Genomic DNA, 14814 nt, shown 5'->3' on the forward strand with positions numbered 1-14814 from the left:
ATGACCTAATATTATCATCTGCTTTCTTTCTAAGATGCAAACATTTATACTAAAAACAGTATTGAATTGCAACAGTCTCTTTTGGGCTGTTGGATCTTTCCCAAACTAGTCTATAAAGAGGTGCTCCTTGGAATAAAAGACGGTAAACATTTCAGATACACAATGGTTCCCTTACTTTGCCTGGCATGAGTAAGCCTAGCTGGCTGTGAAGATCAATGTCTTGCACCTTTCCCCTCTGGGGAGGTTGGGGGAGTACTCAAGTTCTAGCCTTCTAATACTGCGGGGGGGGGGGGGTGTTCCTCAGGTGATCAACTCCCTTCCTGCAGCAGCAGTCCTTGGCTGTGGTTGTCCGACATTCCTAATAGGAAACGCAAAGGGTTTCAGGAGCTCCATGCCAAGAAGCAAGTGTGGTAATTTCTACGAAGGTGGTAGCAGTGCAGAATTAAGAAGAAGAAAGGATTCCAGATGTATCTTTGGGATAGGGCCAAGAGCACTTTCTGACAGGATTTGGGGATAGTCATTGTGGGAACTGGAAGAAATAAGAATCACTTCCAAAAGTGTAAATAGCTCCTATATTTATCAAAAAGAAAAAGAAAAAAAAATAAGTTGTGGAACAGTTGTGCAATGAATACTAAAAATATTAAGTAAAAAGAGCAGACTACTGGTTATGTTGCATGGGTGAATCCCAATATGATGAGTAACATAAGCAAAAATACAAAAGAGTTCATTCTGTAGGATTACGTTTTTATAAAGTTTAAGAACAGGCAAAACTAATTTGTGGTTGATGTAAGTCAGAATAGTGATTACCTTTCTGAGGAAAGTATTATTTTGACAAGGACATAAAGGAACTTTCTATGGTTCTGGAAATGTTATATATCTTGTTATGGTAATATAGAAATTAATGAAACAGTAAAGTTAATAACTTATAAATAAATTTAGTGTTTATAAGTTAGCCCTCAATAAAATCATGAAAGGCAATCATTCAAAGCATTACAAGAGAAGGCATAACTTCTTCCACAGTAGAGGAAAAAGAAAGGATTTGCTATGAGAGAAGGTAAGAAAGATGGGAAAAAACAGGCAAGAAAAGCATGGTTGGTAGAAGGCACACAATAAATTGGCAGGAAGAAATCTAATTTTTTTTTTTTAACGAGAGAGAGAGAGGAGAGAGAGAGATTTTTTAATATATATATATTTTTTTTAGTTCTCGGCGGACACAACATCTTTGTTGGTATGTGGTGCTGAGGATCGAACCCGGGCCGCACGCATTCCAGGCGAGTGCGCTACCGCTTGAGCCACATCCCCAGCCCAGAAATCTAAAATTTACTGAAATTTTTAAATATTTTACCAAACAGGTTATTATGAGTAATGAAGATCATTACATAATAGAAGACATCACCAGAAATATATTAACAATTCACAATTTTTATATACCTCACAATAAAACATTAAATTATATGAAGCAAAAATGCCCATAAAAACAAACTGCCAAATCCATTATGGGAAATTTTTTTTCATGGTATAATTTTTACTGCAGAATATTCTGTCAAGCTGAGCTGTGGTTCTACCATGCCTTCTATTTAAATACAGTGCTGCCAACCTTTGTTCAGAAAGTTTATCCATCTTTCCTAGGATTTCCTCAGGATTAACACCAGGAATGGAATCAGTGTCAAAGGGTGTGTACATTTTCTTTTTTTTTTATTGGTTGTTCAAAACATTACATAGTTCTTGATATATCATATTTCACACTTTGATTTAAGTGGGTTATGAACTCCCATTTTTACCCCGTATACAGATTGCAGAGTCACATCAGTTACACTTCCACTGATTTACATATTGACATACTCATGTCTGTTGTATTCTGCTGCCTTTCCTGTCCTCTACTATCCCTCCTCCCCTCCCCTCCCCTCTTCTCTCTCTACCCCCTCTACTGTAATTCATTTCTCCCCCTTGTATTATTTTTCCCTTTCCCCTCACTTCCTCTTGTATGTAATTTTGTATAACCCTAAGGGTCTCCTTCCATTTCCAAGCAATTTCCCTTCTCTCTCCCTGTCCCTCCCACCTCTCATCCCTGTTTAATGTTAGTCATCCATTGTGTATAAATGCCACATTTTTTTTATCCATTCGTCTATTGAGGGGCATCTAGGTTGCTTCCACAGTCTTGCTATTGTGAATTGTACTGCTATGAACATCGATGTAGCAGTGTCCCTGTAGCATGCTGTTTTTAGGTCTTTAGGGAATAGACCCAGAAGGGGAATAGCTGGATCAAATGGTGGTTCCATTCCCAGCTTTCCAAGAAATCTCCATACTGCTTTCCAAATTGGTTGCACCAATTTGCAGTCCCACCAACAATGTACAAGTGTACCCTTTTCCCCACATCCTTGCCAGCACTTGTTGTTGTTTGACTTCATAATGGCTGCCAATCTTACTGGAGTGAGATGATATCTTAGGGTGGTTTTGATTTGCATTTCTCTGACTGCTAGAGATGGTGAGCATTTTTTCATGTACTTGTTGATTGATTGTATGTCCTCCTCTGAGAAGTGTCTGTTTAGGTCCTTGGCCCATTTGTTGATTGGGTTATTTGTTATCTTATTGTCTAATTTTTTGAGTTCTTTGTATACTCTGGATATTAGGGCTCTATCTGAAGTGTGAGGAGTAAAGATTTGTTCCCATAATGTAGGCTCCCTATTTACCTCTCTTATTGTTTCTTTTGCTGAGAAAAAACTTTTTAGTTTGAGCAAGTCCCATTTTTTGATTCTAGATATTAATTCTTGTGCTAATTCTTGTGTCCTATTGAGGAATTTGGAGCCCGACCCCACAGTATGTAGGTCATAGCCAACTTTTTCTTCTATCAGATGCCTTGTCTCTGGTTTGATATCAAGCTCCTTGATCCATTTTGAGTTAACTTTTGTGCATGGCGAGAGAAAGGGATTCAGTTTCATTTTGTTGCATATGGATTTCCAGTTTTCCCAGCACCATTTGTTGAAGATGCTATCCTTCCTCCATTGCATGCTTTTAGCCCCTTTATCAAATATAAGAAAGTTGTAGTTTTGTGGGTTGGTTTCTGTGTCCTCTATTCTGTACCATTGGTCCACCCGCCTGTTTTGGTACCAATACCATGCTGTTTTTGTTACTATTGCTCTGTAGTATAGTTTGAAGTCTGGTATCGCTATACCACCTGATTCACACTTCCTGCTTAGCATTGTTTTTGCTATTCTGGGTCTTTTATTTTTCCATATGAATTTCATGATTGCTTTCTCTATTTCTACAAGACATGCCATTGGGATTTTGATTGGCATTGCATTAAACCTATAGAGAACTTTTGGTAATATCGCCATTTTGATGATGTTAGTTCTGCCTATCCATGAACAGGGTATGTTTTTCCATCTTCTAAGATCTTCTTCAATTTCTCTCTTTAGGGTTCTGTAGTTTTCATTGTATAAGTCTTTTACCTCTTTTGTTAGGTTGATTCCCAAGTATTCTATTATTTTTGAGGATATTGTGAATGGAGTGGTTGTCCTCATTTCCATTTCAGAGGGTTTGTCGCTGATATACAGGAATGCCTTTGATTTATGCGTGTTGATTTTATATCCTGCCACTTTGCTGAATTCATTTATTAGTTCTAGTAGTTTCTTTGTAGACCCTTTTGGGTCTGCTAGGTATAGAATCATGTCATCTGCAAATAGTAATAATTTAAGTTCTTCTTTTCCTATTTTTATGCCTTTAATTTCTTTCGTCTGTCTAATTGCTCTGGCCAGTGTTTCAAGAACTATATTGAATAGAAGTGGTGATAGAGGGCATCCCTGTCTTGTTCCAGATTTTAGAGGGAATGCCTTTAACTTTTGTCCATTCAGAATGATGCTAGCCTGAGGCTTAGCATAGATAGCTTTTACAATGTCAAGGTAAGTTCCTGTTATCCCTAGTTTTTCTAATGTTTTGAACATAAAGGGATGCTGTACTTTGTCGAACGCTTTTTCCGCATCTATCGAGATGATCATATGGTTCTTATTTTTAAGTCTATTGATGTGGTGAATAACATTTATTGATTTCCGTATATTGAACCAGCCTTGCATCCCAGGGATGAATCCTACTTGATCATGGTGTACAATTTTTTTGATATGATTTTGTATCCGATTCTCCAGAATTTTATTGAGGATTTTTGCGTCTAGGTTCATTAGAGATATAGGTCTGTAGTTTTCTTTCTTTGAAGTGTCTTTGTCTGGTTTAGGAATCAGGGTGATGTTGGCCTCATAGAATGAATTTGGAAGTTCTCCCTCTTTTTCTATTTCCTGAAATAGCTTGAAAAGTATTGGTATTAGTTCCTCTTTAAAGGTTTTGTAAAACTCTGCTGTATACCCATTCGGTCCTGGGCTTTTCTTAGTTGGTAATCTTTTGATGGTTTCTTCTATTTCCTCAATTGATATTGGTCTGTTTAGGTTGTCTATATCCGCCTGTCTCAATCTGGGCAGATCATATGACTTAAGAAATTTATCGATGTCTTCACTATCTTCTATTTTATTGGAGTATAAGGATTCAAAATAATTTCTGATTATCTTCTGTATTTCTGAAGTGTCTGTTGTGATATTGCCTTTTTCATCCTGTATGCTAGTATTTTGAGTTCTCTGTCTTCTTCTCTTTGTTAGCATGGCTAAGGATCTGTCGATCTTATTTATTTTTTCAAAGAACCAACTTTTAGTTTTATCAGTTTTTTCAATTGTTTCTTTTGTTTCAATTTCAGCTCTGATTTTAATTATTTCTTGCCTTTTCTTCTTTTGCTGTTATTTTGCTCTTCTTTTTCTAGGATTTTGAGATGAAGTATGAGATCATTTGTTGGTTTTTTCTTTTTTTAAGAAATGAACTCCATGCAATGAATTTTCCTCTTAGAACTGCTTTCAATGTGTCTCATAGATTCCAATATGTTGTGTCTGTGTTTTCATTTATCTCTAAGAATTTTTTAATTTCCTCCTTAATGTCTTCTATAACCCATTGATCATTCAGTAACCTATTGTTCATTCTCCAAGTGATGCATGATTTTTCCTTCCTTCTTTTATCGTTGATTTTCAGTTTCATTCCATTATGGTCAGATAAGATGCATGGTATTATCTCTACTCCTTTATATTGTCTAAGAGTTGCCCTGTGACATAATATATGATCTATTTTTGAGAAGGATCCATGTGCTGCTGAGAAAAAAGTCTAACTGCTTGATGTTGGGTGGTATATTCTATATATGTCAATTAAGTCTAGGTTGTTAATTGTGTTATTGAGTTCTATAGTTTCCTTATTCAACTTTTGTTTGGAAGATCTGTCCAGTGGTGAGAGAGGTGTGTTGAAGTCTCCCATGATTATTGTATGGTGGTCTATTAGACTCTTGAACTTGAGAAGAGTTTGTTTGATGAACATAGCTGCAGCATTGTTTGGGGCATATATATTTATGATTGTTATTTCTTGTTGGTGTATGGTTCCCTTGAGCAGTATGTAGTGTCCCTCTTTATCCCTTTTGATTAACTTTGGCTTGAAATCTATTTTATTTGATATGAGTATGGACACTGCTGCTTGTTTCCGAAGTCCATATGAGATATGATTTTTCCCTTCAGTCTATGTATGTCTTTTCCTATCAAATGTGTCTCCTGTAGGCAGCATATTGTTGGGTCATGTTTTGTGATCCATTCTACTAGCCTGTGTCTCTTAATTGGTGAGTTTAAGCCATTAACATTTAGGGTTATTATTGAGATATGGGTTATCCTTCCAGCCATATTTGTTTATTTATGTTACTGAATATGGTTTGTTTTCCTCTTTGATTATTTTCCCCCCTTTACTGTCCTACCTCTCACTGTTGGTTTTCATTGTTATTTTCCATTTCCTCTTCCTGTAATGTTTTGCTGAGGATTTTTTGGAGAGATGGTTTTCTAGCTGCAAATTCTTTTAACTTTTGTTTATCGTGGAAGGTTTTAATTTCATCTTCCATCTTGAAGCTTAATTTTGCTGGATACACAATTCTTGGTTGGAACCCATTTTCTTTCAGTGTTTGAAATATGTTATTCCAGGATCTTCTAGCTTTCAAAGTCTGTGTTGAGAGATCAGCTGTTATCCTGATTGGTTTATCCCTAAATGTACATTATGGGAAATTTAAGAATAGTTCTTAGTGATTGCCAATTTTGTTCAACAAAAAAAAAAAAAACAAAAACCAGGGAACATTTGAACTTCACAATATAAAGAAAGAGTTCTATACCAACATTTACAGAATACATTTTTCAGTATATAGGAAACATTAAAATATACATCCATATTTACACATACCATATTAGGTCACAAAGGAAGTCTCAATAAGAAACAGAATGGACATAATAATAGAGCATGTTAAAATAACAAAGATGTCCTTACGTTTGAAAACTTAAGTAAACACATGTTTCTTCATAACTCATGGATTAAGGAAGAAATGATGAAAATGAGAAAATGTTAGGAACTGAACAGTGAAAACCCCATGTATCACAGCTCAGGACATGTTGTTATCCAGTATGTAGAAGTTTCAATCTTCATTATAACAATTATAAGAAAATTTAATTAAAATAATTTTAATGTGCTAAGTGCCATACCTTAAAAAAAAACTAACAAAAGTAATACAAACTGTAAATCCAAAGAACATAGAAATAATAAAGACAGTATCACCAAATAAAATCAAAATAGAGGGCAGCAAGTTGAAAACTGGTTCTTTTAAAAACAAAACAAAACAAAGACAGATTTATGAAACAAAACCCAAAAACACTTTTAGCAGCACTGGTCAATGAAAAGAACAAAAAAGGATGCAGCTATTGATAAATTTGAAATTTGATACAAAAATGGATTATCTTCTTAGAAAAGTTACCTTACAAATGGAATTTTAAAAAATCTGGATACATTCATAAGTAAAAGAAATTGACTACTGGGCAAATAGATTCAAAATAGCAGGCTGGATGTCCTTAGGCAAAAGTCTGTGCAGTTCAGTATGGAAAGAAATACATATGCAAATTCTCTTTATGCTTAGACATGTGAATTTTCTAAGGAAAATGAGCAAGTAAAATGCATTAATTTTTAGAAAATGAATACATCCCAACACAGGTAGGGTTACCTTGAAATACAATGTTTTAATAATAAAAACCGATTCATTTAACATTAAACGCCATTCGTGCATGATTAAAAAAAACTTAGAAGCTTCTCTATTAAAGTTGGAAACATCATAAAAATGCCTGTTTTCACTGTTTCAACCTTAGTCACTGCCATAAATCAATATAGCACACATGAATACGTATATATGTGCACACAGATATAAACTTATGATCAACTTTTCACAATGACAACTTTTGAAAAAATCTATTACCACTTTTTGAACAAATAGCATCACAGTCTTTGTACACCTGGATTTAGATTTACTATTTCAAGCAAAGGTATGCTCATCATTTGGTTTTCACGCTTATTTCCATTCAAACTTCAGTTGTGTAACTTGTTTTAGCCCAGGAAGCCTTTCTTTGCTGAGGTGCACTACCTCTATCCAGGTGACAGACAAGCTCAAGTGGTACTTTCAGAAGTGTCCAAGGGGCAACGGGGATTAGCGTCCAAGTGCTCGCGTGTTTTGTCTTTATTTTGTTCTACAGACAACTTTCTGTGCTATAACTTTAAAGTGCGGTTTGACTACAACATTATCGTGAATCCTTTAAAGGCTGAAAAGTAGAAGAAAGCGGTACTGAGGAAAAACAAAATGGTGCACCCAAAGAATGACTCCCTCTCCTTCCGGTTCCAAAATCCAACGCCGCCCTCCGTGTCTTCTCTTCCCCTCCAGCAAATAGGGGCAGGGGAGAATTTACCAACAGTATTTTTAAACATTTACTCATTTCATTTTCCATTTTTCCTCTATTTGCAAATGGTTTGGGTAACCAGAATTGGAATGCATTACAATGCTCATAAAAAATGCACAAAAATCTTCCACCTAACGGTTCTCGTTTACCCGCAGCATTTTCAAGAGTAACTACAGACTTAGTTGAGCCCGGGTTGAGTAGTGGTCCAAGTAAGATTGGAGGGAAATCCCCAACTGACGTGCCTTACCGCGGGCTGAGCTGCAGGGTCAAGCCGCCAATCACAACCAGTGGGAGCCACTAGGAGCGAACCAGACCCGGGGCGCCGTCGGAGCGTTCCGTCTGCGCACCCGGGACAGCTGCAGTTCCGGACTCGCCGACGCGCCGCCCGACCGGTAGGAGCCGCCCTAGGGGAGCGGGGCCAGCAGGTCGCGTCGGCACCGCCCCTTCGACTCCCGCCGCCACTAACCACACCACCTGCCGACATGGTTGAAGCTGACCGCCCTGGAAAGCTTTTCATTGGGGGGCTGAACCCCGAAACTGACGAGAAAGCCCTCGAAGCCGCGTTTGGCAAGTATGGCCGCATCATTGAGGTGCTGTTGATGAAAGACCGAGAAACCACCAAGTCCAGGGGCTTCGCGTTTGTCACCTTCGAAAGCCCCGCAGACGCCAAGGCCGCCGCCAGAGACATGAACGGCAAGTCCCTGGATGGTAAGGCCATCAAGGTGGCCCAGGCCACCAAACCGGCGTTTGAGAGTAGCCGGCGGGGCCCGCCGCCGCCCCGCAGCCGCGGTCGCCCGAGGGGCCTGCGCGGAACCCGCGGCGGCGGCCCCCGGCGATCCCTCTCCCGGGGCGGGTCCGCCCACGACGGCGGCTATGCGGGGGATTTCGACCTGCAGCCATCCAGGGCCCCCATGCCCCTGAAGCGCGGGCCGCCGCCGCCACGCAGGGCCGGGCCTCCGCCCAAGAGGGCCGCCCCGTCGGGCCCGGCGCGCAGCGGCGGCGGAATGCGTGGGAGGGCCTCGGCCGCTCGTGGCCGAGACGGATATGCAGGCCCGCCGCGCCGGGAGCCGCCCCCCCCGCGCCGCGACCCCTACCTGGGCCCGCGGGAGGAGGGCTACTCGCCCCGAGACAGCTACTCGAGCCGAGACTACCCAAGCGCCCGCGACCCCCGGGATTTTGCCCCCTCGCCCAGAGAGTACACCTACCGCGACTATGGCCACTCCAGTGCCCGGGACGACTGTCCGTCGAGAGGCTACTGCGACCGTGAAGGCTACGGTGGGCGCGACCGTGACTACGCGGATCATCCGAGCGGAGGCTCCTACCGAGACCCCTTCGAGAGCTACGGGGATGCGCGCGGCCCGCCGCCATCTTATGGCGGGGGTCGCTACGAAGAGTACCGCGGCTGCTCGCCCGACGCCTACGGCGGCGGCCGCGACGGGTACGGTGGCGGCCGCAGCGACCGCTATTCGGGGGGCCGAGACCGGGTGGGAAGGCCAGATCGCGGGCTGCCCCCGTCCATGGAGAGGGGGTGTCCCCCGCCGCGTGATTCCTACAGCCGGTCAGGCCGCAGGGCGCCCCCCAGGGGCGGAGGCCGCCTTGGAAGCCGCTCGGAGAGAGGGGGAGGCCGCAGTAGATACTAAACTTGAACAGACTTGGGCCTGAAAAGCGTCTTCAAGAAGAGAAGAACCAGTTCTGTGGTAACTACCCAAGGACTAGAACAAAGAAGAGTTGTTTTTACTGTTTAAGAGTTTCCTGTTAACTTCCTCTCCATTTTTTTGCTTTGGGAGGAAAAAGTTAAAACTCGTTTAATTTCGTTTGGAATTGTTAAGTTTCTTGCAACAAGCTCATGTTAAAAGTATGACTTGAATCTGAGTACTAGTCTTCTCATATTTCGAAGTAAAAGTGCTAAAGACTCCTTCCGTTCTAAATTTTCCTGATAAATAAGGCAACTGGGGTTTGTAGAAGGATCAATGCTGCCCAGAGTGAAATCATTTTAAAGAAATATTTCTTGTGGCTATTTCATCAAATGGGTATTCTGCTATTAGCTCCTATAGCATTCACAGGAAAAAGTGTTCCTGCATCCGAATGCTTTTTAAGATCTGTAACTAACATCTGCTTACCTAAAATGGAAAATGGCTTATTCTGTCCATTCAAATCAACTAGATTTTTGGGAGAAGATGGGGAGGGAGTGGGATGTGCTACTCAATTTCGGGTGTCTTCTACACTGAATCTCAGTGTTCCCAATATTAAAAACAAATCGGCAACACCAGAAATCACTTAGATCAGATGTTTACATAAAGTTGTATTCACTCAGTCTAAAAAAGCAAATGGATAATGCTGGCCTGGCCGTATGTTTCCCTTTTGCCTTTTGTTTGGGGATCTGCCGAATTTGCTGCCCCTCACTCCCCAAACTAACATGTTGAACAAGATGGAATACTAAATAAAAAATTTGGCCAACCAGCCACAAAGCTGGAAAAAAAATCCCAAACATCAATTGATAGCATTCATTTTTACCACTAACAAATTATTAAGAAACAAATAGAAAATATACCAGTGGTGGATTGGGGGATCATAATGACTTCCATTCCTAACTCCAAGTTTCAGATTCTGGTGGAAAGAACGGGGCTTCTTTCCTTAGGGGTGGAGGAATCAAATGTGAGCAGCTTCTCAAGCCAAGGTCAGAGTTCCTGCCAGAGTTTGGCATTTCAACATCTGAGGATCTCAAACTGGTATAAAGGGGCAGGATCTTCCTGTCCACTAAAGACAAGGGGTTGGGTTGAGTGTTCCCTATTCTTAAGGTGGAGAGAAGGGTTTGAGCAGAGGAAGATCAGAGAGGCTTTCTCCACCATGCTTTAGGAGACAAATAATAGTCTCCTCTTTTCATCCCAGTTAGGGCAAGAAACATCTTTCCATTCAGCACCTGTGGAATTCCCCTGAATGTTGTAGAACCCATGTTCAGTGTAATAATTGCTGGAAGAAAGAGATGAACACCTGAACAACAAAATTAAAGAGATCTGAATGCAGCACACTCACATACACAATCCTAAAAACATGGTTTCTCAACAGAATAGCAGGTGAATTAAAAGGCCATACTAATGGCCCAGAAGATCAAATGCAAGAAATATTTTTAAAAAAAATCCAGGAATTAATCTAGCAAAAATGCTTAAGATCTCTATGGAAAAATTGTTAATCTTTATTAAAGGACATAAAAGAAAAAATAAATGGAGATTCATATATTCATGGTTGGGACGATTTTATCAAAACTATTCTCAACCTCAAATTTGGAACATCAACTTCAAATGAAGTCACAACATAATTTTTTCTCATATATAACTCCCCTTTTCTCTTTTCTAATAGTACTATTTATTATTGATCAGTGATGGAATATTAAAGATTTGATAAGCCAACCACAAACAAAAATTAATAGCTTCATTTTACCACCAACAAAATAAGAAACAGGTATTGTTTTTAAAAGACACTAATGGGAAATATAGCTAATCCTAAAATTTGCATGGTGGAATAAAGAGCAAGAAGAACCAAAGCAATTCTGAGAAAGAATTAGGAAAATCTCACCCTATCAGATATCAAGACTTACTTCAAAGCTCTAGTATTTTAATCTGTATGATATCAACAGACCAGGATAAACCAGTAGATTAATATAGCCTAGAAAAAGGCCCACTTGTAGATGAAAGCATGATATGACAGATAGCTTTAAAAGTGGTGAAAGAATGGACTTTTTAAAAAAACGACTGTCTCTGCAAAAAGATTGAGATTCTTTAACCCACAGCATACACAAAAATACATACTAGATGGTTTGAAAACATATATGTGAAGAGGAAAATTTTTAAACACTTAGAAGAAAATGAAGAAATGCATTCACCACACTGGGGTAAAGGATTACTTTTTAAGATATAAAAATTACAAAATAGAAGGAAAATGATAAATTTCTACACTATTGTTAAGATATTTTTATGATAAAAGATATTACTAACAAAATGAAATTTCATATTGGAAGAATATATTTGCACTGAAATAACTTCCAAAAGAATGCTTAGAAATCAATAAGAATGAAAAAAATACCAAAGGAAAAAAATGGGCAAAAGAACTCAGACCTTTCTGGTAGGTGTATAAGTTGATAAAATCACTTTGGAAATAATTTTGACAATGCCTAGTAAAATTGGAGGGTGCATACCTTATGACCCAGAAATTCCATTTGAAGAAAAGGACCTAGAGAAACTTGCACATGTACATAAGGATATATTCATAAAACTGGTCTTTACAGCATTCTCAATATTAAAAAAGTTTAAACAGCCTGCCTGGAGTGGATCAACCAAGGTTTATTTTTATAATGAAGTTCCATGTAGAAGGTAATGGGAGTCCACCAGATCTACATGTATCAACATGGGTAAGTATCAAAATATTTGTTTGTTAAAAAAGGCAAATTGATAAAAGTAGATATATTAAGAAAGACTAAAAAATAGGAAGTGATGCACAAAAAATCAGGATATTAGTGTGAGGAGGAAAGAAAGGAGATCAGATGAAAAATGGGCTTTAGGTGAAACTAATGTTTTATTTCTTTAAAAGTAACTAAGGAAAAAATGGCAAGTTAATATCTTAGATTTATGGGCCCTGTGCTTTGCTATCTGTTGTTACTCTATCAATTAAAAATATTTTATGATGCAAATTTTAATAGGAAAAATAGAGCTTAGCACAGCATTTAACATATAAGAACCACCAAAAAATGTTAACTCTTGAAATTTTGCATTATGCAACACTCTTCTTCACAGTGGTTTTCTTAGCTTTGTTTTCTCATCATTGTGGGTGGTACCTTACTCTTTTGGGCTCAATATCTATAACCTTCCTATCCTAGACTGTACTTGCAGATAGCTTCAAGGATATCTGAAAACTAAATTTAGGAAATTGCAGTTTTTCCCTGTGATACTTACTTTGAAGCATAACAGCAATGAAAAACTTGATACACTTAACAGAAAAGCACTTTCTGAATGGTAATTTTCTGAATATTAGAACTTTTAAACAAAATTAAGGAATAAACATTAGTCAAGACTTACCCAAAACTTAGATCAGTTCAAAAGGTTAGAAGGACTTAGAAGGGCTCTGGATTTTTCATGTATATATATATTAAACAACAGCTCCAACACTTCTGCCTTGGAAATTAATGAATTAAAGCAGTCTGGGAAAGTATGAAAGGGATCTAGTCAATGGAGAACTCTTATTTAAAAATCACTTTTCTAATGAGAGAGCGCTTATCAGGTGTTTCCTATGACTTACTAACTGAATACACTTTAAGCAATTTGCATTTAAATCAAAATCTTTTTATTTTCTATATTGAGCTTTTCTCAGCCTGCTCCTGAGTCCCTATCCCCTCCATATTGCTTCTTCCAAAATGGTTCCAGGGACATGGAAACTCTTCATGGGGCAGCTGAAACAATAGTAAATATTTCCCTGCCTGCCTGGTGAGGCCTAAACATACATCTTTTCTGATCACAATCAGAATCCCCCTGGGGTTATCTAAAGATAGCTGGAGGTAGATAGATTTCCTGTTTTCAAAAGAGGAATAGCTCCTCACTTTCCCTTGCCTTAGGGCAGGTGAGATGGGGAAGACTTTTCTTCTTGTGTTCTTCCTAACTGGGGCCTTTCTAACATTTCTGTCTTTAAATTATATGGCTTCTTTACTAGCTCTCTTTTAGCTTTTACCTTAAAGGTTATATGAGTTTCCTTCTCTTTCTCCTCAGAGTGTTCCCTTTTGGGAACATTAGTTATTTTGTTGTTTTAAATATTTGTCTCTTTAGGGCAGATTTAAGAACTCCCAAGTAGAATCAGACTGTTGTTTTTGCTATGCACATATTCCCAATGATAGTAGGAATTCCTTTCAAAATCTGGGTGAAGTTGATTTGGAAGCTAATTTCTCTTACAGTGTAGCACTTCAAATAATGGTTTAAAAAATGAATCTGAATCTAAGTATTTGTGGGGGACATTAAAAGTGGTTATTAAATGCAAAAAATTAACTCTAGAGGAAGTACAGTGCAATGATGATCCTATTGATGCATCCCATTATCTATCATATTTATTAAGATGCTCAAGAAGAATGAAAAACCTGAAGACATAGAAGTTTTAGGGAGAATATTAGGAATAAATGGAGCAGTTTTCTTGTTTTATGGAGACTGCTTGTTTCATTGGGAGATAATTTTTGTTCATATGTATGAGTCCTCATTCTGTTTTAGGTGCCTTAGGAAATTTTTCTTTTATTTATTTTGGTACCAGCTATTGAACCCAAGGGTGCCTTACACTGAGCCATATCCCCAGCCCTTTTTATTTTTTATTTTGAGGTATTGCTGAGTTTCAGAGGGCCTTGCTAAGTTGCTGAGGTTGGTTTTGAATTCACAGTCCTGTCTCAGCCTTCCTAGTGGCTAGGATTACAGGTGTGGGCCAGTGTGCCTGGCAGGAAATTTGAAAAAGTTTTGATTTTCAGTGTTTTCATGTGCACATAGTGATGATAAAACCATAAAATTTATGATAGTTTTAAATAAGTTGATGCTTATAAAGTACCTAGCACAGTGCTCTAGAACTTATCATTTCAATTCCCAGTAAAATTTGTTTCTGTACTGGAAGTCATCAGAAAAGTTCTATTTGATAGTTTTATTGTATTTATTAAGGCTCTACTCAGCCTAAAATCTTGGAAACATACTTGGGTCTTTCTAGCCCCTTGTATTTTCAGCTGTCTATGCTTTTTTCATCTCTTGGCAGCAAGAAAGACCAGAAACTTTTACCAGTAGGCTCAGTGTCATTCCTAACTAGTCTAATGTAAGGTAAATAGCTGTTATTAATAAGGCTTTGATTTTCAAATCTTATAGGATTTAAAATTATAACTGTCTGGTTTAATTGACTTAGAAAAATTTTATACCACAAATAAAATAACCTAGTACAGTGTCAGGATTTTAAAAAGGATTTACAATTGACTCAGGATTTA

General features: G+C 38.6%; 1 protein-coding gene across 1 annotated transcript; it reads left to right on the plus strand.

The window, feature by feature from the left end:
• Positions 1 to 8272: 8272 nt before the first annotated feature.
• On the plus strand, positions 8273 to 9466 carry RBMXL2 (RBMX like 2; the record flags this gene model as incomplete). Its single annotated transcript, XM_081280544.1, has 1 exon — positions 8273 to 9466. Exon 1 carries the CDS (start codon positions 8309 to 8311, stop codon positions 9464 to 9466), a length of 1158 nt encoding a protein of 385 aa, XP_081136670.1. The 5' UTR covers positions 8273 to 8308.
• Positions 9467 to 14814: the final 5348 nt, after the last annotated feature.

The sequence above is a fragment of the Spermophilus citellus genome (assembly GCF_964194105.1).
Source record: "Spermophilus citellus genome assembly, chromosome: 2".
Taxonomy (NCBI): Eukaryota; Metazoa; Chordata; class Mammalia; order Rodentia; family Sciuridae; genus Spermophilus; species Spermophilus citellus.